This window comes from Notolepis coatsorum (genome assembly GCF_963971535.1).
Source record: "Notolepis coatsorum genome assembly, chromosome: 2".
NCBI classification, from domain to species: Eukaryota; Metazoa; Chordata; class Actinopteri; order Aulopiformes; family Paralepididae; genus Notolepis; species Notolepis coatsorum.
The window spans coordinates 47,965,661-47,990,829 of NC_140166.1; the positions used below are offsets into that span (position 1 = coordinate 47,965,661).

The following is a 25,169-nucleotide window of genomic DNA, read 5'->3' on the forward strand; positions in this document are numbered from 1 at the left end:
CTGTAGTGCTTTAGATTATTAGTATCTGTAGTGCTTTAGATTATTAGTCTGTAGTGCTTTAGATTAGCGTCTGTAGTGCTTTAGATTATTAGCGTCTGTAGTGCTTTAGATTATTAGTCTGTAGTGCTTTAGATTAGCGTCTGTAGTGCTTTAGATTATTAGTCTGTAGTTCTTTAGATTATTAGCGTCTGTAGTGCTTTAGATTATTAGTGACTGTAGTGCTTTAGATTATTAGTGTCTGTAGTGCTTTAGATTATTAGTATCTGTAGTGCTTTAGATTATTCGTATCTGTAGTGCTTTAGATTATTAGTCTGTAGTGCTTTAGATTATTAGTCTGTAGTGCTTTAGATTATTAGCATCTGTAGTGCTTTAGATTATTAGTCTGTAGTGCTTTAGATTATTAGCGTCTGTAGTGCTTTAGATTATTAGTCTGTAGTGCTTTAGATTAGCGTATGTAGTGCTTTAGATTATTAGTCTGTAGTGCTTTAGATTAATAGCGTCTGTAGTGCTTTAGATTATTAGTGTCTGTAGTGCTTTAGATTATTAGTCTGTAGTGCTTTAGATTATTAGTCTGTAGTGCTTTAGATTATTAGTCTGTAGTGCTTTAGATTATTAGTCTGTAGTGCTTTAGATTATTAGTGTCTGTAGTGCTTTAGATTATTAGTCTGTAGTGCTTTAGATTATTAGTCTGTAGTGCTTTAGATTATTAGCGTCTGTAGTGCTTTAGATTATTAGCATCTGTAGTGCTTTAGATTATTAGTGTCTGTAGTGCTTTAGATTATTAGTGTCTGTAGTGCTTTAGATTATTAGTCTGTAGTGCTTTAGATTATTAGTGTCTGTAGTGCTTTAGATTATTAGTGTCTGTAGTGCTTTAGATTATTAGTATCTGTAGTGCTTTAGATTACTAGTATCTGTAGTGCTTTAGATTATTAGTCTGTAGTGCTTTAGATTATTAGCGTCTGTAGTGCTTTAGATTATTAGCATCTGTAGTGCTTTAGATTATTAGTCTGTAGTGCTTTAGATTATTAGCGTCTGTAGTGCTTTAGATTATTAGTCTGTAGTGCTTTAGATTAGCGTCTGTAGTGCTTTAGATTATTAGTCTGTAGTGCTTTAGATTATTAGCGTCTGTAGTGCTTTATATTATTAGTGTCTGTAGTGCTTTAGATTATTAGTCTGTAGTGCTTTAGATTATTAGCGTCTGTAGTGCTTTAGATTATTAGTCTGTAGTGCTTTAGATTATTAGCGTCTGTAGTGCTTTAGATTATTAGTGTCTGTAGTGCTTTAGATTGTTAGTATCTGTAGTGCATTAGATTATTAATGTCTGTAGTGATTTAGATTATTAGTCTGTAGTGCTTTAGATTATTAGTCTGTAGTGCTTTAGATTATTAGTGTCTGTAGTGCTTTAGATTATTAGCGTCTGTAGTGCTTTAGATTATTAGTGTCTGTAGTGCTTTAGATTATTAGTCTGTAGTGCTTTAGATTATTAGCATATGTAGTGCTTTAGATTATTAGTGTCTGTAGTGCTTTAGATTATTAGTCTGTAGTGCTTTAGATTAGCGTCTGTAGTGCTTTAGATTATTAGCGTCTGTAGTGCTTTAGATTATTAGCGTCTGTAGTGCTTTAGATTATTAGTCTGTAGTGCTTTAGATTATTAGTGTCTGTAGTGCTTTAGATTATTAGCGTCTGTAGTGCTTTAGATGATTAGTGTCTGTAGTTCTTTCGATTATTAGTCTGTAGTGCTTTAGATTATTAGTCTGTAGTGCTTTAGATTATTAGTCTGTAGTGCTTTAGATTAGCGTCTGTAGTGCTTTAGATTATTAGTCTGTAGTGCTTTAGATTAGCGTCTGTAGTGCTTTAGATTATTAGCATCTGTAGTGCTTTAGATTATTAGTGTCTGTAGTGCTTTAGATTATTAGCATCTGTAGTGCTTTAGATTATTAGTGTCTGTAGTGCTTTAGATTATTAGTATCTGTAGTGCTTTAGATTATTAGTATCTGTAGTGCTTTAGATTATTAGCGTCTGTAGTGCTTTAGATTATTAGTATCTGTAGTGCTTTAGATTATTAGCGTCTGTAGTGCTTTAGATTATTAGTATCTGTAGTGCTTTAGATTATTAGTATCTGTAGTGCTTTAGATTATTAGTCTGTAGTGCTTTAGATTAGCGTCTGTAGTGCTTTAGATTATTAGCGTCTCTAGTGTTTTAGATTATTAGTCTGTAGTGCTTTAGATTAGCGTCTGTAGTGCTTTAGTGCTTTAGTCTGTAGTGCTTTAGATTATTAGCGTCTGTAGTGCTTTAGATTATTATTGTCTGTAGTGCTTTAGATTATTAGTGTCTGTAGTGCTTTAGATTATTAGTATCTGTAGTGCTTTAGATTATTAGTATCTGTAGTGCTTTAGATTATTAGTCTGTAGTGCTTTAGATTATTAGCGTCTGTAGTGCATTAGATTATTAGCATCTGTAGTGCTTTAGATTATTAGTCTGTAGTGCTTTAGATTATTAGCGTCTGTAGTGCTTTAGATTATTAGTCTGTAGTGCTTTAGATTAGCGTCTGTAGTGCTTTAGATTATTAGTCTGTAGTGCTTTAGATTATTAGTCTGTAGTGCTTTAGATTAGCGTCTGTAGTGCTTTAGATTATTACCGTCTGTAGTGCTTTAGATTATTAGCGTCTGTAGTGCTTTAGATTATTAGTCTGTAGTGCTTTAGATTATTAGCGTCTGTAGTGCTTTAGATTATTAGTCTGTAGTGCTTTAGATTATTAGCGTCTGTAGTGCTTTAGATTATTAGTCTGTAGTGCTTTAGATTATTAGCGTCTGTAGTGCTTTAGATTATTAGTATCTGTAGTGCTTTAGATTATTAGCGTCTGTAGTGCTTTAGATTATTAGTATCTGTAGTGCTTTAGATTATTAGTATCTGTAGTGCTTTAGATTATTAGTCTGTAGTGCTTTAGATTAGCGTCTGTAGTGCTTTCGATTATTAGCGTCTGTAGTGCTTTAGATTATTAGTCTGTAGTGCTTTAGATTAGCGTCTGTAGTGCTTTAGATTATTAGTCTGTAGTGCTTTAGATTATTAGCGTCTGTAGTGCTTTAGATTATTAGTGACTGTAGTGCTTTAGATTATTAGTGTCTGTAGTGCTTTAGATTATTAGTATCTGTAGTGCTTTAGATTATTAGTATCTGTAGTGCTTTAGATTATTAGTCTGTAGTGCTTTAGATTATTAGTCTGTAGTGCTTTAGATTATTAGCATCTGTAGTGCTTTAGATTATTAGTCTGTAGTGCTTTAGATTATTAGCGTCTGTAGTGCTTTAGATTATTAGTCTGTAGTGCTTTAGATTAGCGTATGTAGTGCTTTAGATTATTAGTCTGTAGTGCTTTAGATTAATAGCGTCTGTAGTGCTTTAGATTATTAGTGTCTGTAGTGCTTTAGATTATTAGTCTGTAGTGCTTTAGATTATTGGCGTCTGTAGTGCTTTAGATTATTAGTCTGTAGTGCTTTAGATTATTAGTGTCTGTAGTGCTTTAGATTATTAGTCTGTAGTGCTTTAGATTATTAGTCTGTAGTGCTTTAGATTATTAGCGTCTGTAGTGCTTTAGATTATTAGCATCTGTAGTGCTTTAGATTATTAGTGTCTGTAGTGCTTTAGATTATTAGTGTCTGTAGTGCTTTAGATTATTAGTGTCTGTAGTGCTTTAGATTATTAGTGTCTGTAGTGCTTTAGATTATTAGTATCTGTAGTGCTTTAGATTACTAGTATCTGTAGTGCTTTAGATTATTAGTCTGTAGTGCTTTAGATTATTAGCGTCTGTAGTGCTTTAGATTATTAGCATCTGTAGTGCTTTAGATTATTAGTCTGTAGTGCTTTAGATTATTAGCGTCTGTAGTGCTTTAGATTATTAGTCTGTAGTGCTTTAGATTAGCGTCTGTAGTGCTTTAGATTATTAGTCTGTAGTGCTTTAGATTATTAGCGTCTGTAGTGCTTTATATTATTAGTGTCTGTAGTGCTTTAGATTATTAGTCTGTAGTGCTTTAGATTATTAGCGTCTGTAGTGCTTTAGATTATTAGTCTGTAGTGCTTTAGATTATTAGTCTGTAGTGCTTTAGATTATTAGTGTCTGTAGTGCTTTAGATTATTAGTCTGTAGTGCTTTAGATTATTAGTCTGTAGTGCTTTAGATTATTAGCGTCTGTAGTGCTTTAGATTATTAGCATCTGTAGTGTTTTAGATTATTAGTGTCTGTAGTGCTTTAGATTATTAGCGTCTGTAGTGCGATTAGCATCTGTAGTGCTTTAGATTATTAGCGTCTGTAGTGCTTTAGATTATTAGTGTCTGTAGTGCTTTAGATTATTAGTATCTGTAGTGCTTTAGATTATTAGTCTGTAGTGCTTTAGATTATTAGTATCTGTAGTGCTTTAGATTATTAGTCTGTAGTGCTTTAGATTATTAGCGTCTGTAGTGCTTTAGATTATTAGCATCTGTAGTGCTTTAGATTATTAGTCTGTAGTGCTTTAGATTATTAACGTCTGTAGTGCTTTAGATTATTAGTCTGAGGTGCTTTAGATAATTAGCATCTGTAGTGCTTTAGATTATTAGCATCTGTAGTGCTTTAGATTATTAGTCTGTAGTGCTTTAGATTATTAGTCTGTAGTGCTTTAGATTATTAACGTCTGTAGTGCTTTAGATTATTAGTCTGTAGTGATTTAGATTATTAATATCTGTAGTGCTTTAGATTATTAATGTCTGTAGTGCTTTAGATTATTAGCGTCTGTGGTGCTTTAGATTATTAATGTCTGTAGTGCTTTAGATTGTTAGTATCTGTAGTGCTTTAGATTATTAATGTCTGTAGTGATTTAGATTATTAGTCTGTAGTGCTTTAGATTATTAGTCTGTAGTGCTTTAGATTATTAGCGTCTGTAGTGCTTTAGATTATTAGTGTCTGTAGTGCTTTAGATTATTAGTCTGTAGTGCTTTAGATTATTAGTGTCTGTAGTGCTTTAGATTATTAGTCTGTAGTGCTTTAGATTATTAGTGTCTGTAGTGCTTTAGATTATTAGTCTGTAGTGCTTTAGATTATTAGTGTCTGTAGTGCTTTAGATTATTAGTGTCTGTAGTGCTTTAGATTATTAGTATCTGTAGTGCTTTAGATTATTAGTCTGTAGTGCTTTAGATTATTAGTCTGTAGTGCTTTAGATTATTAGCGTCTGTAGTGCTTTAGATTAGTCTGTAGTGCTTTAGATTATTAGTGTCTGTAGTGCTTTAGATTATTAGCGTCTGTAGTGCTTTAGATTATTAGTGTCTGTAGTGCTTTAGATTATTAGTCTGTAGTGCTTTAGATTATTAGCGTCTGTAGTGCTTTAGATTATTAGTGTCTGTAGTGCTTTAGATTATTAGTCTGTAGTGCTTTAGATTATTAGTGTCGGTAGTGCTTTAGATTATTAGTGTCTGTAGTGCTTTAGATTATTAGTATCTGTAGTGCTTTAGATTATTAGTCTGTAGTGCTTTAGATTATTAGCGTCTGTAGTGCTTTAGATTATTAGCGTCTGTAGTGGTTTAGATTATTAGTCTGTAGTGCTTTAGATTATTAGCGTCTGTAGTGCTTTAGATTATTAGTCTGTAGTGCTTTAGATTAGCGTCTGTAGTGCTTTAGATTATTAGCGTCTGTAGTGCTTTAGATTAGTATCTGTAGTGCTTTAGATTATTAGTCTGTAGTGCTTTAGATTATTAGTCTGTAGTGCTTTAGATTATTAGTATCTGTAGTGCTTTAGATTATTAGCATCTGTAGTGTTTTAGATTATTAGCGTCTGTAGTGCTTTAGATTATTAGCGTCTGTAGTGCTTTAGATTATTAGCATCTGTAGTGCATTAGATTATTAGTGTCTGTAGTGCTTTAGATTATTAGCGTATGTAGTGTTTTAGATTATTAGCATCTGTAGTGCTTTAGATTATTAGTCTGTAGTGCTTTAGATTATTAGTCTGTAGTGCTTTAGATTATTAGTGTATGTAGTGCTTTAGATTAGCGTCTGTAGTGCTTTAGATTATTAGCGTCTGTAGTGCTTTAGATTATTAGCGTCTGTAGTGCTTTATATTATTAGCGTCTGTAGTGCTTTCGATTATTAGTGTCTGTAGTGCTTTATATTATTAGTCTGTAGTGCTTTATATTATTAGTCTGTAGTGCTTTAGATTATTAGTGTCTGTAGTGCTTTATATTATTAGCGTCTGTAGTGCTTTAGATTAGTATCTGTAGTGCTTTAGATTATTAGCATCTGTAGTGCTTTAGATTATTAGTCTGTAGTGCTTTAGATTATTAGTCTGTAGTGCTTTAGATTATTAGTCTGTAGTGCTTTAGATTATTAGCATCTGTAGTGCTTTAGATTATTAGTCTGTAGTGCTTTAGATTATTAGCATCTGTAGTGCTTTAGATTATTAGCGTCTGTAGTGCTTTAGATTATTAGTCTGTAGTGCTTTAGATTATTAGTCTGTAGTGCTTTAGATTATTAGTGTCTGTAGTGCTTTAGATTATTAGTCTGTAGTGCTTTAGATTATTAGTCTGTAGTGCTTTAGATTATTAGCGTCTGTAGTGCTTTAGATTATTAGCATCTGTAGTGCTTTAGATTATTAGTGTCTGTAGTGCTTTAGATTATTAGTGTCTGTAGTGCTTTAGATTATTAGTCTGTAGTGCTATAGATTATTAGTGTCTGTAGTGCTTTAGATTATTAGTGTCTGTAGTGCTTTAGATTATTAGTATCTGTAGTGCTTTAGATTACTAGTATCTGTAGTGCTTTAGATTATTAGTCTGTAGTGCTTTAGATTATTAGCGTCTGTAGTGCTTTAGATTATTAGTATCTGTAGTGCTTTAGATTATTAGTCTGTAGTGCTTTAGATTATTAGCGTCTGTAGTGCTTTAGATTATTAGTCTGTAGTGCTTTAGATTAGCGTCTGTAGTGCTTTAGATTATTAGTCTGTAGTGCTTTAGATTATTAGCGTCTGTAGTGCTTTATATTATTAGTGTCTGTAGTGCTTTAGATTATTAGTCTGTAGTGCTTTAGATTATTAGCGTCTGTAGTGCTTTAGATTATTAGTCTGTAGTGCTTTAGATTATTAGTCTGTAGTGCTTTAGATTATTAGTGTCTGTAGTGCTTTAGATTATTAGTCTGTAGTGCTTTAGATTATTAGTCTGTAGTGCTTTAGATTATTAGCGTCTGTAGTGCTTTAGATTATTAGCATCTGTAGTGTTTTAGATTATTAGTGTCTGTAGTGCTTTAGATTATTAGCGTCTGTAGTGCGATTAGCATCTGTAGTGCTTTAGATTATTAGCGTCTGTAGTGCTTTAGATTATTAGTGTCTGTAGTGCTTTAGATTATTAGTATCTGTAGTGCTTTAGATTATTAGTCTGTAGTGCTTTAGATTATTAGTATCTGTAGTGCTTTAGATTATTAGTCTGTAGTGCTTTAGATTATTAGCGTCTGTAGTGCTTTAGATTATTAGCATCTGTAGTGCTTTAGATTATTAGTCTGTAGTGCTTTAGATTATTAACGTCTGTAGTGCTTTAGATTATTAGTCTGAGGTGCTTTAGATTATTAGCATCTGTAGTGCTTTAGATTATTAGCATCTGTAGTGCTTTAGATTATTAGTCTGTAGTGCTTTAGATTATTAGTCTGTAGTGCTTTAGATTATTAACGTCTGTAGTGCTTTAGATTATTAGTCTGTAGTGATTTAGATTATTAGCATCTGTAGTGCTTTAGATTATTAGCATCTGTAGTGCTTTAGATTATTAGTCTGTAGTGCTTTAGATTATTAGTGTCTGTAGTGCTTTAGATTATTAGCGTCTGTAGTGCTTTAGATTATTAGCGTCTGTAGTGCTTTAGATTATTAGTGTCTGTAGTGCTTTAGATTATTAGTGTCTGTAGTGCTTTATATTATTAGCGTCTGTAGTGCTTTAGATTAGTATCTGTAGTGCTTTAGATTATTAGCATCTGTAGTGCTTTAGATTATTAGTCTGTAGTGCTTTAGATTATTAGTCTGTAGTGCTTTAGATTATTAGTCTGTAGTGCTTTAGATTATTAGCGTCTGTAGTGCTTTAGATTATTAGTCTGTAGTGCTTTAGATTATTAGCATCTGTAGTGCTTTAGATTATTAGCGTCTGTAGTGCTTTAGTTTAGATTATTAGTATCTGTAGTGCTTTAGATTATTAGCATCTGTAGTGCTTTAGATTATTAGCGTCTGTAGTGCTTTAGATTATTAGTATCTGTAGTGCTTCAGATTATTCAAATACATCTCCGTCTTGCCTTGTGTCTCTATAAAACTGAGCTCATGGTTGTGGCACCCAAGGCCCTGCTCCGGATGGTTGGAGGTCCATCTGCCCCTGCCCAAAGGTCCGCAACCTGGGCGTCATCCTGGACTCCACCCTTTCCTTCTATCACCTCAGAAACATCTCCATACTCTGACCATCACTCTCCAACCCCACAGCTGAGACCCTCACCCATGAACCGCCTGGACTAGTGCAACGGGGTCCTGTCCGGGGTTCCAAGCAAAACCCTGGACAGGCTCCAGTATGTTCAAAACTCAGCTGCCAGGTTTCTCACCCCCAACCTCATCCACCTCCACTGGGCCCCCAACAAATAACCCATCACTTACAAGTCCCTCCATGCTCTGGCACCTCAGTACCTCACTGACCTCCACCCCCACACTCGGTCACGGTCCCTGCGATCCTCGGACACTGGTCAGCTCTCCATTACCCGAACCAGACTGTGGACAGAGCTTTCAGCATGGCAGCTCCCACCCTCTGGAACTCCCTCCCCGCAGAACTGCGCAACAGCCCAACTCTGGACTCCTTAAAAAAATAACTCCTCAAAACTCACCTCTTCAACATGGCCTTTGACCCCTAACTTCGTACATTGAATGTTGCATCTGTCCACAATGTTTGTTATTGTTTTTCACCCTATCAACCTTGGGTTTTATGAAAGGCGCTATATAAAACCAAGTTATTATTATTCTATGAATTCCTATACTGTATATCCTGGCGCACCCCGATAGCATCAGCAAAAAGAAAATAAATCTCTGGAGCCAAAGAAAATCTGAATGAACTGAGGAGTGGGCAGTAGGGTAGGCCTATTTATGTCCCTGTCCCCTATGCCGTTTACAAGCCATTTCAATTAAGTGGAAAGATTAAGGACTGTTATGATGTATATATATAACCAATTATTGATATAGGCAGAATTCCTATATGTAGATAAGACAGTTAATTGGGAATATATTATATATAAATGTCGTCTGAGACATTTAGTTTCACTAATAGTTTTTTGACAAGTTAAGAATAACTTCAATTCTAAATAAGTGAATGTCTTTACCTAAAGGTGAATACTTAACACTTTCACTACCCCATGGTTAACCTTTCACTACCACACTACAGACAGTTAGAGTCCTGGGTTTTAGAGAGTCCCTTTAGGTAAATAGGCTCCATAGACTTCCAACCCCCAAAAAAACCAGAGGGTGGTTTATGCGCATAAGCATTTTAATTGGACAAAGCAAGAAAACATTGATTACAGTAGCAGAGTCATCAACAAACCTCAGGGATAACACCTTTCTAAACAAAGGGTCTGAAAATGTTCGTAGGCATGCACTGCCTAATCCAAAAAGATAGTATTGTGTCAGTTAAAAGAAACCAGTTCTGTAAGGCAACAATGAACCCATCTCAAACGCCGCCTCCTTCTCTCGATCCTCCGGCCTCAACTGTTGTGAGGATCAAGAAAAGAGGGTGGAATTTGAGATAGGTCGATTATACTGTAGGCCTCCCCATTTCTGTCAAAAAAGGGCAACAGTGTAAAGTTGGGATCCATTCAGGTTTGTCATAAAAATACTGGCATTTCAATTGGTAAAAAAAACATCAGAAATGTCATTTAATGTTCACTTTCAAAATAATGAATTAAATATTTGTTTTGCACTGCATGGCAATGCTCTCTCATCCCTCCATGGAAGCATTGTGTGTATGTGTGTGTTGCACCGTGCCAGTGTCACATTTGATAGTGCTGCTCTGCTACTTACAATGTTGAAGTTAACTGTTCGAGCAATATAAAAAAAAAATAAAAAATAAAAATAAAAGCAAGCTCCCACAGTTAACAGTAGCATGTACTTACATTGTTCCAAATGAGTGTATGGTTATTTACAAGTGGAGCAAAATTTGAGGCCGTCCCAAACGATATGGAGGAATGGAATGCACATTTTTTTTAAAGAAAACTCAAATTTAGTCAAATACAAGAGAAAAAGTGTGCAATATTTATCTGCCCTCGAAGAGAAAAAGCAGTGGCATTAATCCCTGCAATTGGTTTAATCCAAAATAAAATGAGGAAAATATAAAACCCATCTCCATCCCTCAAACAAGAACTAGGGTTTATAGCTTAGTACACGATTCTTCAGACTGAAAAGGTTTCCCCCCCCCCCCCCCATCTTTAAAAATGACAACCCCATTGACCATCCCAAAGAGGAACAGATGTGAAAATGGTGGCAATTTTTTTGAGTCAATGTAAAAAAAGAAAAAAAGCGCAAATTCAAAAAAAGAAAAAAACTCCTTTACAGTTTTATATTAATTTACAGTTAACTTAAAATGGTAATAGCCCTGGTTACGTCCAGTCAGGGATTACCTCAAAGGGTATTAATACCTGTGTGGGTCAATCGCTCCCCACTGGCTCCCCCCCTTTACCACAACCAACCCATTAAATCCCCATTTACATCTGCTTTAGACGTCATCCTCCCAGTCAGACGCCATGTCCCAGAAAGAGTCTCAAGTCTCGTCACAAGAGGCCGTGTTCTACGTGTCGCGGTGGGGGGGTGGGCACCTTGCAGTCCAATAAGAGGCCGACTGGGTTGACAAACCGCCCCCCTCCCCGCCCCTATCAGTGTGTAGGGTATCCCGCGGCTCCCATGCCGGGCTGGTTGGCTAGCATACTCCCATTCAATCCCTGCGTAGACTCCATAACCCCACCGTTACTGAGGGCGCTCACACCTGTCCAGCCGGCACTGGCCGGTAAGTGACTGCAAACCGAGAAGGGAAAGGGAGAGAGAGAGAATGGGGGGAAGAGAGAAAGAGAGACAAAACGCCAGCAGGTTAGAAGAGAGGAGGGCGATAGGAGCCAGGGGAGGGAGGAGGAGGAATCAATTAGGCTACAAGGATTGTGGACAGACTTGGTTGGGAACAAGAAGACAAACAAAGATATCAAGAGAGCATTAGAAGGCAAGGCCCGGGAAGTGATACTAATGCAGCTGGTAAACAGGCTGGGAGAGAGAGAGGAGAGAGAGGAGAGAGGAGAGATTCAAAAGGGAAAATGTGGTTTCAGTGGAGCGCAAGCAGACAAAGAGCATAAAGACTAGAGCAAGCTTCTTTTTAACCCCTTCTACCACCCTCGCAGCTGCTGGGGAACCCTGAACAGCAGCTCATCACGCTAAGTTACCACACACTTTTCTAGTTGTTTTTGGCCATAATTTATTAAAGAAATAAAAGTGTGATCGAATAATCACATGATGTAATAGTTGAGGTTTACCGTAATTGTATGCAAGAAGATCCTACAAAAAAAAGGAACAGCTGGAGTTGGACAGCTTATACAAAAAGGTTTTATCTACAGATTTCAAGTCCAAACAAAGGTCAAGCCTCGTTATTCTTAGAAGACATTACACATCATCCCACTGGACAAATGTACTATCTGTGCTTCATATTACATTTCGTTAAGACCTTTGTACACAACCTTCAAGTTCTAAAGCCGTTTTCACTAGGAATTTTAGATTGTCAACAATAAAGTTTGTCCTTTAGTTTAATAAGACATACAAAAGGTCATTGCACAAATAATGCTGTTGAAAATCAAATGATAAAACAAAAAAAACAAAACAAAATTTAAGCAACCTAACAAATGATATTTCACATGGCCTTCCAAAAAAAACACACATTCATTCATACACATGACATTACGATCTCAATTCCGGTTATCAATGTAAAAAGTATCAATTTTCAAAAAAATAAAAATAATTGTGGATGGAAAAAAGCAACATGGTTTGTACACAGATGGTGGAGAAGCCTTTACACAACGTTATTATTCTGGTCACTTCAAGCTCCTGGGGCAGCGGTGTTCCCTCAACATAAAGCCAACTATACCGGTGTCTCAACAAACCACACGATCTCTGGGATGTGCTTTACCAGAACGGGGGGGGGCCAGAATGACATCTTGAAATGCAGTGAAAAAAAAAAATGGAAAAAAATAAAAAATTTACAGTTCCTGTGTATTATATTTTGGTGTGCTTTTGTCTCAATCTTCACAAGCTGGACATGGAGAGGGAGGGATGGGTAGAGCTGGGGTGAGGGTCGGCGGAGGTGATGGCTCCCTCCCCTGGCCAGAGCTCCCTTCCCCCGGTCCCTGTGGAGCCGCCGATGATGTGTGGGGGGGGGGGGGCCTGGCTGGTGCTGGAGGAGAGGAGGTGGAGGTGGAAGGGGAGCCCTGTGCGCACACCGTGCTACTTACTTGAAGCCCTGCTGGTTCCAGGCCTGGCCGTATACACCGTATGTGGGAACCTGCCAGCCGTTGGGGACATACTGGCCGATCTGAGGGCCATTGCCGTACCATTGACCCCACTGGCCGTAGGGCTGGGCCGCCGCAGGGAAGCCCATTTTGTTCTGCTGCAAGAGGACGACACGGCATGGGTCACTTCACCCCAATACACAACATGGATCCAGCCAGGGACCCTAGGTATTTTCACTGACATCATATTCTGACTTTTCCATGTCATGGTGTGATTTCCTTGACCAAATATTTGTCAAGAGTTGCTATTCAAATGTTGTTTTTTTGTTTTGTTCATAGACTATTTAAATCTATCCCATTTAGGTTAGATGCTACAACCATAGTGAAGAAATGTGTTGTTCTGTGGGTATCGTCACTTCACAGGGTAACTAGATCTACAAGCAGTTAAGCTTGAAAAGTAAACGCCCGACGACTGGCTCCTTGACATTTCCAAAACCCATTTACCCAGAACTTTTAGCCACATCACACATTTTCAATTGACATGGGGGGGGGACGACGACAAAGGAGGATTAAGAAAAGAGGGCAGGGTTTGTGGTAGAAGCAGAGGATAAAGAAAAGAGGGCAGGGTTTGTGGTAGAAGCAGAGGATTAAGAAAAGAGGGCAGGGTTTGTGGTAGAAGCAGAGGATTAAGAAAAGAGGGCAGGGTTTGTGGTAGAAGCAGAGGATTAAGAAAAGAGGGCAGGGTTTGTGGTAGAAGCAGAGGATTAAGAAAAGAGGGCAGGGTTTGTGGTAGAAGCAGGGGATAAAGAAAATAGGGCAGGGTTTGTGGTAGAAGCAGCTTACCTGGGGAATGGGCATCTGCTGCATGGGGTTACCCATCATGTCTGGCGTCTCCTTGCCCCAGTAGCACTTGACTATGTGGCCCTCTAGTGAGGTGCCGTTGACGGACACGATGGCGTGGGCCGCCGATTCGTGGGAATTAAACCTGGAAAGACACGGGAGGAGGAAGACTTGGTTAGAACTCCAAAATGGGAAATGTAAGCTTACGAAAGGAGGCAGTGGTTTGGTGCATCATTCAAAATATTAATGTTTACATTATCCTCTTAACACATCCACCGCCATCCACGTTGTAACACGTTATTGCCCGCCATGCTTTGACCGCCAGACCACGCTGTACAGCGATATTGAGATCAATACTTAATTTTTTCGCCATGGCATTCATAATTCATATATACACCTCCGACGCTGCAGCTGGACCCTACGGCTCAATACAACGACGGCTTAATACCGCCGCCTGGTGGATGGTCGGGCGAGTTACACTCGAACAACAGGAAGTGGGAGGTGTGCGTCGATTAAATTCATCCGGCAGTCAGACATTGTTGTAAGGCTCCCGACAGACACTATAGTACATATCGATCACTTTATAAACTTAATAATCTATATGATTTCGCCGTTTATTGCGACATACAAACCGGAAATGGACCGAGGCGATCGACGTCGGACGCTAATGTTATTTTCAGCCCAATTGTTTATTCATTTCACTGCAAACCATCTGATCAATATATCACCCATACTACATAAAGCATTTACTGACGATCACGGAATTATAAACGACCACCCCCCCCTTTCCTCCACGCATGATGACGCATAACATATACGATCATATACAGTTGAAATTTTTAATATAGCGTGTCTAGGGAATAACCGGCAATCGATAATCTATATATGCGTTTAGGCCTATAACTCACGTTCTAGGAATTACTGCAGAAAACAATAAAAACATACTTATATTCTAGACGGTATTTTTGTATGAATGACAAAGTATAACGTTCCTACATCCTGAACGATAAATAGATAATCGATGTTGAATGGGCCATAGTAATGTCAATTTAGCAATACAATTTAAAACGTTATAGCCCTGCAAAGAAGGTGAACATCTCCATAGGCTTACAGTGGTGGCAGACTGGCTATATTGATGGATATAAGTTATGGCAGGGAATGTGTTAAAGGTCCCATGTTTTTCTATTCCTTTCACTATTTGGGCAATGTTACACAATTCCTGAGAGTCTATGGAACACATCAAAGAAATTCATTGTTTTGTATTTTCTAATCAAGTACTCTAAAGCAGCATTTTTCCACTTCAAGATTTCAAGCTGTTTTGGGCTGGGCTCTGCCCATACTCACAAAAGCGCTTTGCGTGACAGTCACCCACAGTCTGCACTGGCAGACAGAGAGACAGAGAGAAGGAGAGGGAGACTAATAAATGTTGCCGCGTGGGGCATAATCCCACGGGACAATGCATTGGTAACTTGTTTCAAATAAGAATATATATATATATTATTGCACGGATCGGAATACGCGTGGGAGTGTGCGTGTGCACTATGATATTTTGCAACAGGTTGACGTGATGCGAGTGACGCTGATATTGACAGCACTACGTTTGTTTAGCAATTGTTACAAAGGGTCAGATTAAACCGAATATATATATTTATTACCTGAGATATATTGTATAGTATTTGTATATCGCCTGATATCCCTTGTATATTCTTTGTACATATACACGGAATATCCCTTTACCTAGTACAGGCCAGACCATAGTATTCGTTCTCCTATTGGACAGCGACCCCCCTAGGTGCCACGGCCATACCCCCAATGTCTAGTTCAAAGTCACCGCTAAGACATGTCTCAACATGCCCAGGTTTGCGGAGTAATACGAGACAGAAATAAGGCTGGTACTAGATTATTCACCTTATGTATAAATACGGCGCAGGTGGATACAGCAGTAATCTTAGTAACAAGTTGAAGCCTTCACCACGATACAACGTGCTGTGAAGTGGGCCTGTTTTGCCCCGAAATAGAGCCTTGAGACCGCGTGCGAATTGATAGCTGAAGTGTCAGAGTTTAACGCTGTATCGTCGAGTTCGACCTATTCTATTATTAAGTAATAGTCTATTATGTATAGTGTATCGTGCGGCTACCGTTCTACAGTGACCAGCATTACCAACGTTTCATCGTACCGAGCTAGTGTGCTTATCCAGGCTGGGCGGCCTAACCTTGTGCCGCCATCTGAGGAACCCTAGACGAGAACCGTGTGGATATGTACACTGGATAACCTACACCGACGACTACAGAGCCCTTTTCGGCTGGATTATATTGCTTTGGTCCTGTGGCTGCTGGAGCAGAGAATCGTCTACCCCACTACCGTGTGGGATCTACCCTGTGAGGAGCCCCGTCGAGCCCGCCTCTAGGACTCTGAGGCTGGCTAGCTTTCATCCATGCTGCAGTGCATACCGGAGAATAGCTGTTGCTTTGTCTACGGATCAAGGGATTATTGCACCGTCTCCTGTACCTGGAGTCTCTTTATTCCTCGTTGATCCAGACTTTTGCTACCGACAAATCCTCTCCCCTGCTGGCTTACAACCGGAGGGAACCCCCCTAGTATCTCCAGCTGACCTACGAGTGTACCTTATATAATTCTTATGCTACAGGTGGTATTAATTATCCCCTTCGTAATATGCTCATGGACTTACGCTCTTGACCTATTCATGCACATTCTTCGCCTTACAAGCGCAACTCTAATTCTCAATAATGTAAGATAATATTGATGCTCTTCTAATAAATATTACAAACAGTACTTTTCTTGTTAAGCCGTGTTATTGTGGGGGTGTTCATCTCATATACATGTGTACTGTATGGCCAGTAGTAATGTACATAACTCAGTAGTGGTTTAATGATACCATACTTATTCAATAGAGTCAGGGAATTGTACCCCTCAGTTACAGCAATGATTTAAGTGTTTAGTGAAATATGAGCCGATAGAATTTCTGCACATTGCATCCGAAATCGGATGATTTAGACACAGACAGGAAGCTTTCATGAAATCGTTGTAGTCCTAAGAAAGAGACCCAGGGATTTTGATGTAAGTCTAAATTTCATAGAACTACACTACCCAGCTCACACCAGCCGCAGACAAAGGAAGGCCAACCATTTTTTGTTTACAAATATTGACGTGAATGTTTATATCTCACAGGTCGAACAAACCTCAACTTTATTGCCATAAAACATATATTGTTTCTTTACCTTTCTGTGAATGTCTAGGAAAAATACGTGTCTCAATCCGGTGATTTTTTTACACAGCTATCGCCATTATACAAAAGTAACTGTACTTACAGTAGATTTCATTCAGTCTTTGCTGCCCTCTATCGGGCGCCTGGTGGTACTAAATCGAGATTTAACAATGCCATCCGACAAGAGGAGACCGAGGCCTTTCAAATAATGCCTCACTTGACCCTATAGTCATAAATAGGCCTGGCATTTTATATTCTACATTCATATTGCATGTGTCTGGATGGCAAAATTCAGTAATGTATCTACAAAAAAACCTGTAAATGATCTGCCCATTGTTAATTTTCTTAGATATGTACTATACTTTGTGGCATCTTTTAGCTTTTGGTCATCGTCAGCATGGTGTTATTGGTCAAAGATATAAAAAATATATATATGAAAAAGTAATCATTTATATTCTCCTTTGGTTCATTACATGTTATTTTCTTCTCTTCATGTTTTACATATTTCTTTTTAAGTTTTGCATATATATATATATATTTGTTTTGTAAGGTTTTAAATTAGTATGGAATTACATACATTTTGAGTAGTGGAAAACTGACAGTGGGTAGGTGACAGTGGGGCAGCTGTGTGCATTTGCCATGTCTTGCCCCTTCATCAACGGAGGCCGACACACAGTATGCCAATACATATCTCACTACATCCTGCGCATGTACAATCGTGGGAGGGGGGGGGTGGGTCTGGTCTTGTGTGTAACCTGGACTCGCAATGGATAGGTTTGTTGTCAGAAGCTGTGCTGGTTGGCCACGATGAAATGGGCTCTATGCATAACCAGCTGCTATAACACACTGAAGTGAGGTGGCTATCTCGAGGCAGAGTATTAAATCGCCTTTTTTAACTCAGAGAAGAAGAGCAGATTTTCCTTGCAGACAAAAACAACCCATTGGCCGAGAAATGTGCTGATAATGAGTTGAATTAAGAAACTCCGTTAGTGGCACTCCAGGATAATCAGTTGAGATTTTGGGGTATTTACTCTGCTTGATGGCTTTTTGTAGGAACAGAATGTTGCAAAATATTATTTGAAGACCATCATCTGTAACCACTAGAAGGGCTCATTGAACAATTTCGGAGAGAGAACACAGACAATTTGGACAACTGGATCAAAGATCCGTTCATTATGCATGACGCAGCAGGCCACTGTCTGAGCAGGAAGCACTCAATGATCGTGTGACGAGTTACTGAAAGTCAAGTTCACTGGACAGTAGGGCTGTCAAATTTGGCCAGAAATTACATTCCAATTACAATATTCATAATATTCCTTCTAAAAAAACATAGTCCAACCATTCGAATATCTATTGTTGCGCATTATGTCCACAAGAGGAGCAAGATCAAATTAATGAAAGTTCACGGTATATAGAACGGACATTTATATACAGCAGCGCATCTCCGAAAGAGGAGTGCTAAACATCAAACAATATATTTTCCTTGACATGAAACATGAAATAGTACCGGTAATCAAAACATTGGGGATCCGTATTATGCTTCTGTCAATTCATTATTTAATATCTGTTCAGTAAGACTACAGTAGCCTATATACTTGTTTCATGTTTTGTTTAAATAAAATCAAGGTACACAATTCCTAGAAATGTGACTAAACAAAGACATTTTGCCCTGGGGGATGATTTACAATAAAGTGCTATAAAAAAAACTGAAAAGTTAGGGTACTTAAATTCGGGACACTATAACTCTCAAAACGCTAGCGTTAGCATTTAGCACACAAAATGATAGATGTAACGTAGCTGACTTAACGCTAACTGGTTCAGCTGCCGGTAGACCATCGCCATACGAATTGGAAGAGCCGTGGCATGTCATTCATTAACCCTTCCAGAAGCGTTGTGGTCCGGTCTTGAACTTTCCATAAATCAATTTAGTTAGATCCAGCACTGAATGCATCTTGTGATTATTATCTTCGACGACCACAACAACCATTAGCTATTTCCTGGTCGATTCTGGACATGAAGTCACACGAATGCCAGGCTGCTGAGCCAATAGACAATTTGTTTTATTAGTGTGAACGTAAGGTGCACGTAAAGGGCAGTGATATCCCATGATATAGCCATCAAGTCTCTCCTGTCCATAATGCAGCGCGTTCAGACACACGCGGAAAGTCGAGAGGGAGACGGCCGGGGCCGTTTTATTTTTACAATTAGAATATACATTTTTCAAATTGCATATGTCCGGAGGGCAGAATTCAGTACTGCATCTACAAAAAAACCTGTAAATCATCTGCCCTTTAATTAATTTGCTTAGATTTTTTGTACACTTGATCTCAAGAAGGTGCTGAATTATTCATGTCTGGTCAATGTTAGCATGGTGTTATTCATGATCAAAGATGAAAAAAGAATTTGATATTCTCCTTTGGTTCATTACAATTTACTCAAGCCTAGTAACAGACAATTTCTGACACTGAATACATTCCCTGAGATCCATAGATGTCCCTAGATACCAAGAACATGCAAATGGACCTTGTAGAAGTGGAGGAATCTTCTATTTACTTAGGTATGTATTTTTAGGCTAATTTTCTGAAAATATGGCTAGGGTTAAGAGGTTAAGTATAACATCTCTAATGGTTTTATGCCGCTGGTCACAAGCAATACATAGTACAGCAGTATGTCGCATAACAAGAGACCAAAGTCGACAAGGGAAGTTATGAATCAGGGAGACACTCATGACATACCTCACAAACGAGTAGCCTTTGTCTGGGAACACTCGGATTTCCATGATTTGTCCGAATGGGGAGAAGGTCTGTCTCATCAGTTGTTCTGGGAAACAAGATGGGCAGGTAGAGAGAGAGAGGGAACATCAGATATCCTGTTTTTCTCCATGTGGGTGGACTGATTGAATACTTTATTGACACAACCGTAATAACAACAATGTCAAGCGCTGGTCAAATGGATAGGACACAATAAAGCCATTGGCTTGTATCCATTGTGGTCCATTTACATAAAAAGGCACGAAAACACGAAAGAACATGTACACAGACAGGACACCCTAAATGAAAGTACAAAAACACCTAACCTGAAAACTCATAAAGTCAACTAATGTTAAAATAAATTAAAAACCACAAACACTTCAAAGCAACTCATGATAAAAGAGATTAAAAACAAATTAAGAGCAATTTTAGTTGCTGATTTTAGGGCGGATTTAAATCCGAGGAGAGTTCAAGATTTTAAGGGATGTTGGCAGGGCATTCCACATTACCGTAGCAGAGTAAAATAATGCGTTTTTCCCCATGCATGTCCTGACATTCGGAGGGACCAGGTCCATGGGGCTCCCTCTTGTGGCGTGTTTGTGGACATCACTTACTTTATTAAAATAATTTATTAGATACTTGGGGACCGTTTCTTTGAGTACCTTAAAAACCAGAAGCATTTTAAGCTGGTGTACCCGTTCCTCAACCCTGAGCCATCCCAGACTGCTAAAGTGAGCTGGTGTTAGATGAGTCCTGAATGTTGTGCAGGAGTCTCACAAGTTTATTTTGGGAGGTCTGGAGCTTTGTTTTCATTAGTTATATTTCGTAGATAGCTCCGGCTCTGCTCTTTGGGACATAAGGGGGATTTCCCATAGAGCAGAGCGCTCGCTATCTACTCATATAACTAGGGTTATAGGATAGATAACCTTAGTTATATTTCGTTGATGATACTGACCCGTCAGTCCCGAGCTCACCCCACCACAGTACACAGTGCAGTTACTGGGGCTGGACTGGTTCACCACTTCATCAAAGGACAGGTGCTTGGAGTTAGCTGAGAGAATAAGAGAAGAGACATAACAGTGAATGCAGGAATTTGAGCAAGAGATGGGACAGATTCAATCAAAGATCGGAATTGGGTTCCAATATGACATAATTCACATATCGGATATTGGCCTGACTTCACCAATCCACATACCCGATCCAGATTCCATAGCAGGGCTCCAGAGTGCGACAATTTTTTTTTTTTAATGTTGTACTAATCTTTGGAATACATTTAAATGTAATGCATTGTTTTGCTCTTTTAATAAGAAGTGCTTTGTGTTTATTACTCAGACTCATAAATCCATACAGATAATAATTTTTAGTTTGTTTATTAAATAGTATAAATTATTAGTTATTAATGAAGGTATCGGTAGATTCAGGTGGATCGGTGCATCCCTAACTTTAGCCTAACTAACTACATTGAAAAGTGAACAAACAGTCATTACATGACGCACTTTCGTAGGTAGTCTTCGGGGCGGGGGGCTTTCTTGTGGCCCAGTTAGTTCTGATCTGCCTGCCCCCCAACCACTGACCCCCCATCTGCTGAATGGCATTCTCTGCATCCTGAAAACACAGCAAACAGTGACTCATCGCACCACAGCATACAATTTCGGGCAATAGTTTTGTAAGCGCTTGAATTGCCCTCTCAAACCCCACCAATTTTGCTCCATCCTCCAATCACAACTGTTGCTCCGATCACACTCTGCCAATTGCAACAAAGTTTGTCCGAGGGAAGCAACGGTTGTGACTGGAGGGTCGAGAAAATGGGTCAGGGCTTGAGATGGGTCAAGGTCAATATCAATAACGGCATATGCATGCGCACACACAGAGATTTAACAAAGTGTAGTGGGTAGATCTCCTAATAATGCAAAAGAAAAATATACCGACAAGATAAGTGTTGATTTGTTTTCCACCTGAATAATAAAAACAGTAGACAGAGGTGCTTTTTTAACCACTTACCCATTTGTTGAAGAAAGAAACAAAACCGTAGCCTTTAGACTTTCCTGTAGCCATGTCTTTCACAACACGAGCATCCCTGCATGCACAAACGTACAAAAACATGCAACACAAAAAGATCACTATAGAGTTTGAAGGATAATCAATTAATGATGTTAGCATTTACAAATATCTTATGGCAGTACTTACGATATCCTCCCAAATGGGCCGAAGGCAGCTTTGACATCTTCTGTGGTGATTTCTGGGCTAAGGTCTCCGACAAAAACATGGAAATGATCTGTAGGAAAAGGATCGTCCGTGTAAGTTTCTCACACACGTGACATGAACAAAAAATATTCCCATCGACGGCAGAGCTCTTGGCGGTGGCTTTGACTTACTGCTTGTGTCTTTTTTCTGGCTGGTTGGCGTCGTGGCCCAATTCACTTTGACCTCCTGCAGAGAGGGGCAGAGAAAGGACAGGCCAGGTGGGGTATGTTTACATTATTAACTCTGAGCACCTACACGGTACCAACACTAATCTGCCTCGAGTTGGTCTATGGCACCAAAGACATTAGTCACCAGTCATTATGTTACCCATCCACAATCACCCTGTAGATACGATAGCTTACCTTACCCATTATGTTACCCATCCCCACTCACCCTGTAGATATGATAGCTTACCTTACCCATTATGTTACCCATCCCCACTCACCCTGTAGATACGATAGCTTACCTTACCCATTATTTTACGTCCGTTCATGGCTGCCAGCGAGGCAGCAGCGTGCCTGTGTTCATAGAACTCCACAAAGCAGTACGGATCATTACCGGCCGTCTGTCAAAAGGATAACAACCACTCACAGTTAGGTCCATTGCTAAACCCGGCCCCCCTTTTATCAATTCTTCAAATCGCAACTGAAAGCAACAGTTGTGATTAGAGGATGAAGAAAAGAGGGTGGAGTTTGAGATATGTCAATTCAGTCACTTTACACGTGCATTGATTCTAATGTGCTAATTAGAGTGGGAAATGAACAACATTCAATAAATGTGCCTATGGTTTGTGTGGAATTTGTGTGAAATGCTTTTTGTCATGTATTCCTCATATTTGGCTCTCAGGTAGCTATGACAACAACCAGGGACTATTTGCCCACTAAATTGTATCGATGCTCGTCAAACCATTGTACATCTCTCCAGGCGCAAATAGAATTCTAAACCAAACATATGATATGAGATCTTGTACAACATTGTTCTTTTTCCTCAATGGCCCAACAAGCATGTGAATATTTAAAAAGAGAAAATATATTTAGCATCAGTATTATCAATGCATTATTGGTGGAATGTGTGCTAATGTGGCGAGGTTGAAACCTTGCAATGGTAGCCCCTTGGTGTAACCTCACTCCTAAGTTAAATACCCCCCACTAGTATATTATTGGACTGTGAAACCCTGTATCCCCGCTCCCCCCATGCTGCTTTGACCAATTTCCCCAAGGGCCCATAAAGGATCATCTTATCTTACTTCACCACCCGATCATTCATTTTCAGGTGGCAGAATGGATAAGACAGTGGTATTTAACACACAAGGGCATATGGTGCTGGTGAGCGGAGGGTTCACAGGCAGAGAATGTCGGAGGACAGATGCCGAGCACAAAGTGCCTACTACTAGTACCTAATGACAACCATTACAGAAATATGTTTGTGAACGGCTAATATCAGGGCACAATTAGCCCCTTTCGTGACTGTGATGCACGCCAACAGGGTTTGGACGAGTGAATCCACAGTCCCTTGCTCCTCCATAGGAAAATCCCATAATTAACTCTGAAGAACTGGTCCTCCGCGAAACGCTTGTTGTACAAGTAGCGCAGAGAAATTTCAAAGGTACTCACAGTTGCACAAGGGTTTCAGAAAGAAACGCAATGTTTGAAAGCTCTGCGTTGCTAATAAACATTTTAAATAATTTTTATAAACTGGTCAACACTGCTCAAAACGGCGTTAGCTGCCTGATGCCGAAAATAAAGCTGTGTTGAGCGGTGTGGAGTTGACCAGTTTATACAAATTATTTAAAATGTTTATTAGCAACGCAGAGCTTTCAAACCATTGCATTTCTGCGTCTCTTTACCTTCGATACTCGTACAACAAGCGTTTTTCGCGGAGGACCAGTTCTTCAGAGTAAGTAATTATGGAATTTCCCTATGGAGGAGCAAGGGACTGTGTGGATTCCCTCGTCCAAAACCCTGTGTTGGCGTGCATCACAGTCACGAAAAGGGGGCTAGTAGGGCACAATACATCCGAGACAGGCCCCTATAGAATAGATGACACTGCAGTGCCGACAGAAATATACATCTGTCCTAAACCGTGGGTGGTCTGATGAAAATACTCACATCAACTATCATTTTACAACTCTTGCAGGGACCGATCTGTGTGAAGACCTGCAGGATGAGTGGCTCGGTGACGTCCCTGGACAGGTTCCCCACATACCTGCAGCAGGGGGGGGAGAGAGAGAGAGAGAAGGGAGGGAGGATCAAACAGGAAGTAACGTTAGCAGCATGCAAACAAAGGCTAGTTAACCCCCAGCTAGCTACACAACACAGTAGTCGCAACTTAAAAACAAGAACAATTAAATCACACGGATCCAAGGGCACAACTTGAAGGCCCAAGACCAAGTTAGATTGGGTCATTAAAGTGCGATGTGACCCAGCTTATCGCTCCTTCAGTGTGAGGAGCAGCGTTGACGTGGCTCGTCTGTCAGCAGCAGCATCCTGGAGCTGGACCCGCCGCTGGAGGAGTACAGAGCATGGGCCTGGTGGTGGTGGCATGCTAGCTAGCTAGCGAGCTAATAAAATAATACCAAGTCCCCCCCCCGCAATAGTTACATTATTGACTGAAGGCAGTGTTTTGTGTGGCTTAGTAAAACATTTAGGAGATTATACACCAATAAAAGCACATTTTCATATAGAGTAACGTTATTAACAGCGATGCCCGCTTTGCAGTCGAGCTAACGTGTGTTAGCCCCCGCACTTCAGTTTCATTGTCGGACACAGAGGAGCGCATTAGGTCTGACTATTATTTACTTACACAAACACAACACGTTACTTACGTTCTAAACGGTCGTTATCTGAGAGAAACAACACGCCTGCTTATCGTGTACGGCTTGTGTTTGAACTCAACAAACAGCTCGCTTCAACACAACATGGAAACAGAAGCCTTGCTCTCCAGGACATAGTCCTCGCCGCCGCTGTGTTACTCACAAGGTTTTCGGCTGCTCGTCGTCCATCATCATGCTGCTTCTTCTTCAGGGGGTCGAAAGTCCTGAGAATCTTTTATTAATAATCCGTTGACATGAGGAGAAAAAAAAATCGATGAAACTTATTTGGCCTGCGAAATTTACGCGGTATATATATATAATATTCAATTAAATGTCCAGATCCACACTGACTCCACTACAAAACAGTTCGGCAGACAGCAGCAGCAGCGGCAGCCTCAGTCTGATGCAAACAATGGGGTTGAGTTGAAGATGGCGGAGCGGCGCGCGCAGCGGCGTGAACCTGCAATAGTATCCAGCTGCAGAGCTTTCTTTCTCTGCTGCACGGAAATCCGCCGACACATAATAATAGTACATAATATAATCGGCAGCCTAACAGGTGTTTCATATTTATTTGGATAAATAACGTTGGTTAGCCGAATTAACCCGAATTAATTAAAATGGGGGACCCTGATGTAAACAAGACGAAAGTCTTTCTCTGGTCTGCATCCCCTTAACAATTGTGTGTATTGAGCTGTACTGTATTGTACCCATTCTGCAATCTGTTAATAAAGTTTTCAATCAATCAATCAATCAAACCCTTTCACTGCCACACGACAGCTGGTTAACCCTTTCACTGTGACAA

General features: G+C 39.4%; 1 protein-coding gene across 4 annotated transcripts; it reads right to left on the minus strand.

The window, feature by feature from the left end:
* Positions 1 to 10,438: 10,438 nt before the first annotated feature.
* Positions 10,439 to 24,785, minus strand: LOC311248200 (cytotoxic granule associated RNA binding protein TIA1-like). 4 transcript variants are annotated; one of them, XM_084337976.1, is made up of 12 exons: positions 24,531 to 24,785; positions 23,664 to 23,760; positions 22,022 to 22,120; positions 21,687 to 21,741; positions 21,499 to 21,586; positions 21,313 to 21,388; positions 20,799 to 20,916; positions 20,267 to 20,362; positions 19,297 to 19,381; positions 13,338 to 13,479; positions 12,498 to 12,652; positions 10,439 to 11,022 (listed from the first exon to the last, which is right to left on the minus strand). In XM_084337976.1, exons 1-12 carry the CDS (start codon positions 24,560 to 24,562, stop codon positions 10,884 to 10,886), a joined length of 1,182 nt encoding a protein of 393 aa, XP_084194102.1. In that variant the 5' UTR covers positions 24,563 to 24,785; the 3' UTR covers positions 10,439 to 10,883. The 4 variants fall into 4 exon arrangements, with proteins under 4 accessions (XP_084194102.1, XP_084194103.1, XP_084194101.1 ...); XM_084337977.1 differs by having other exon boundaries at positions 10,440 to 11,022; positions 20,808 to 20,916; XM_084337975.1 differs by lacking the exon at positions 10,439 to 11,022 and having other exon boundaries at positions 11,778 to 12,652; positions 20,808 to 20,916.
* Positions 24,786 to 25,169: the final 384 nt, after the last annotated feature.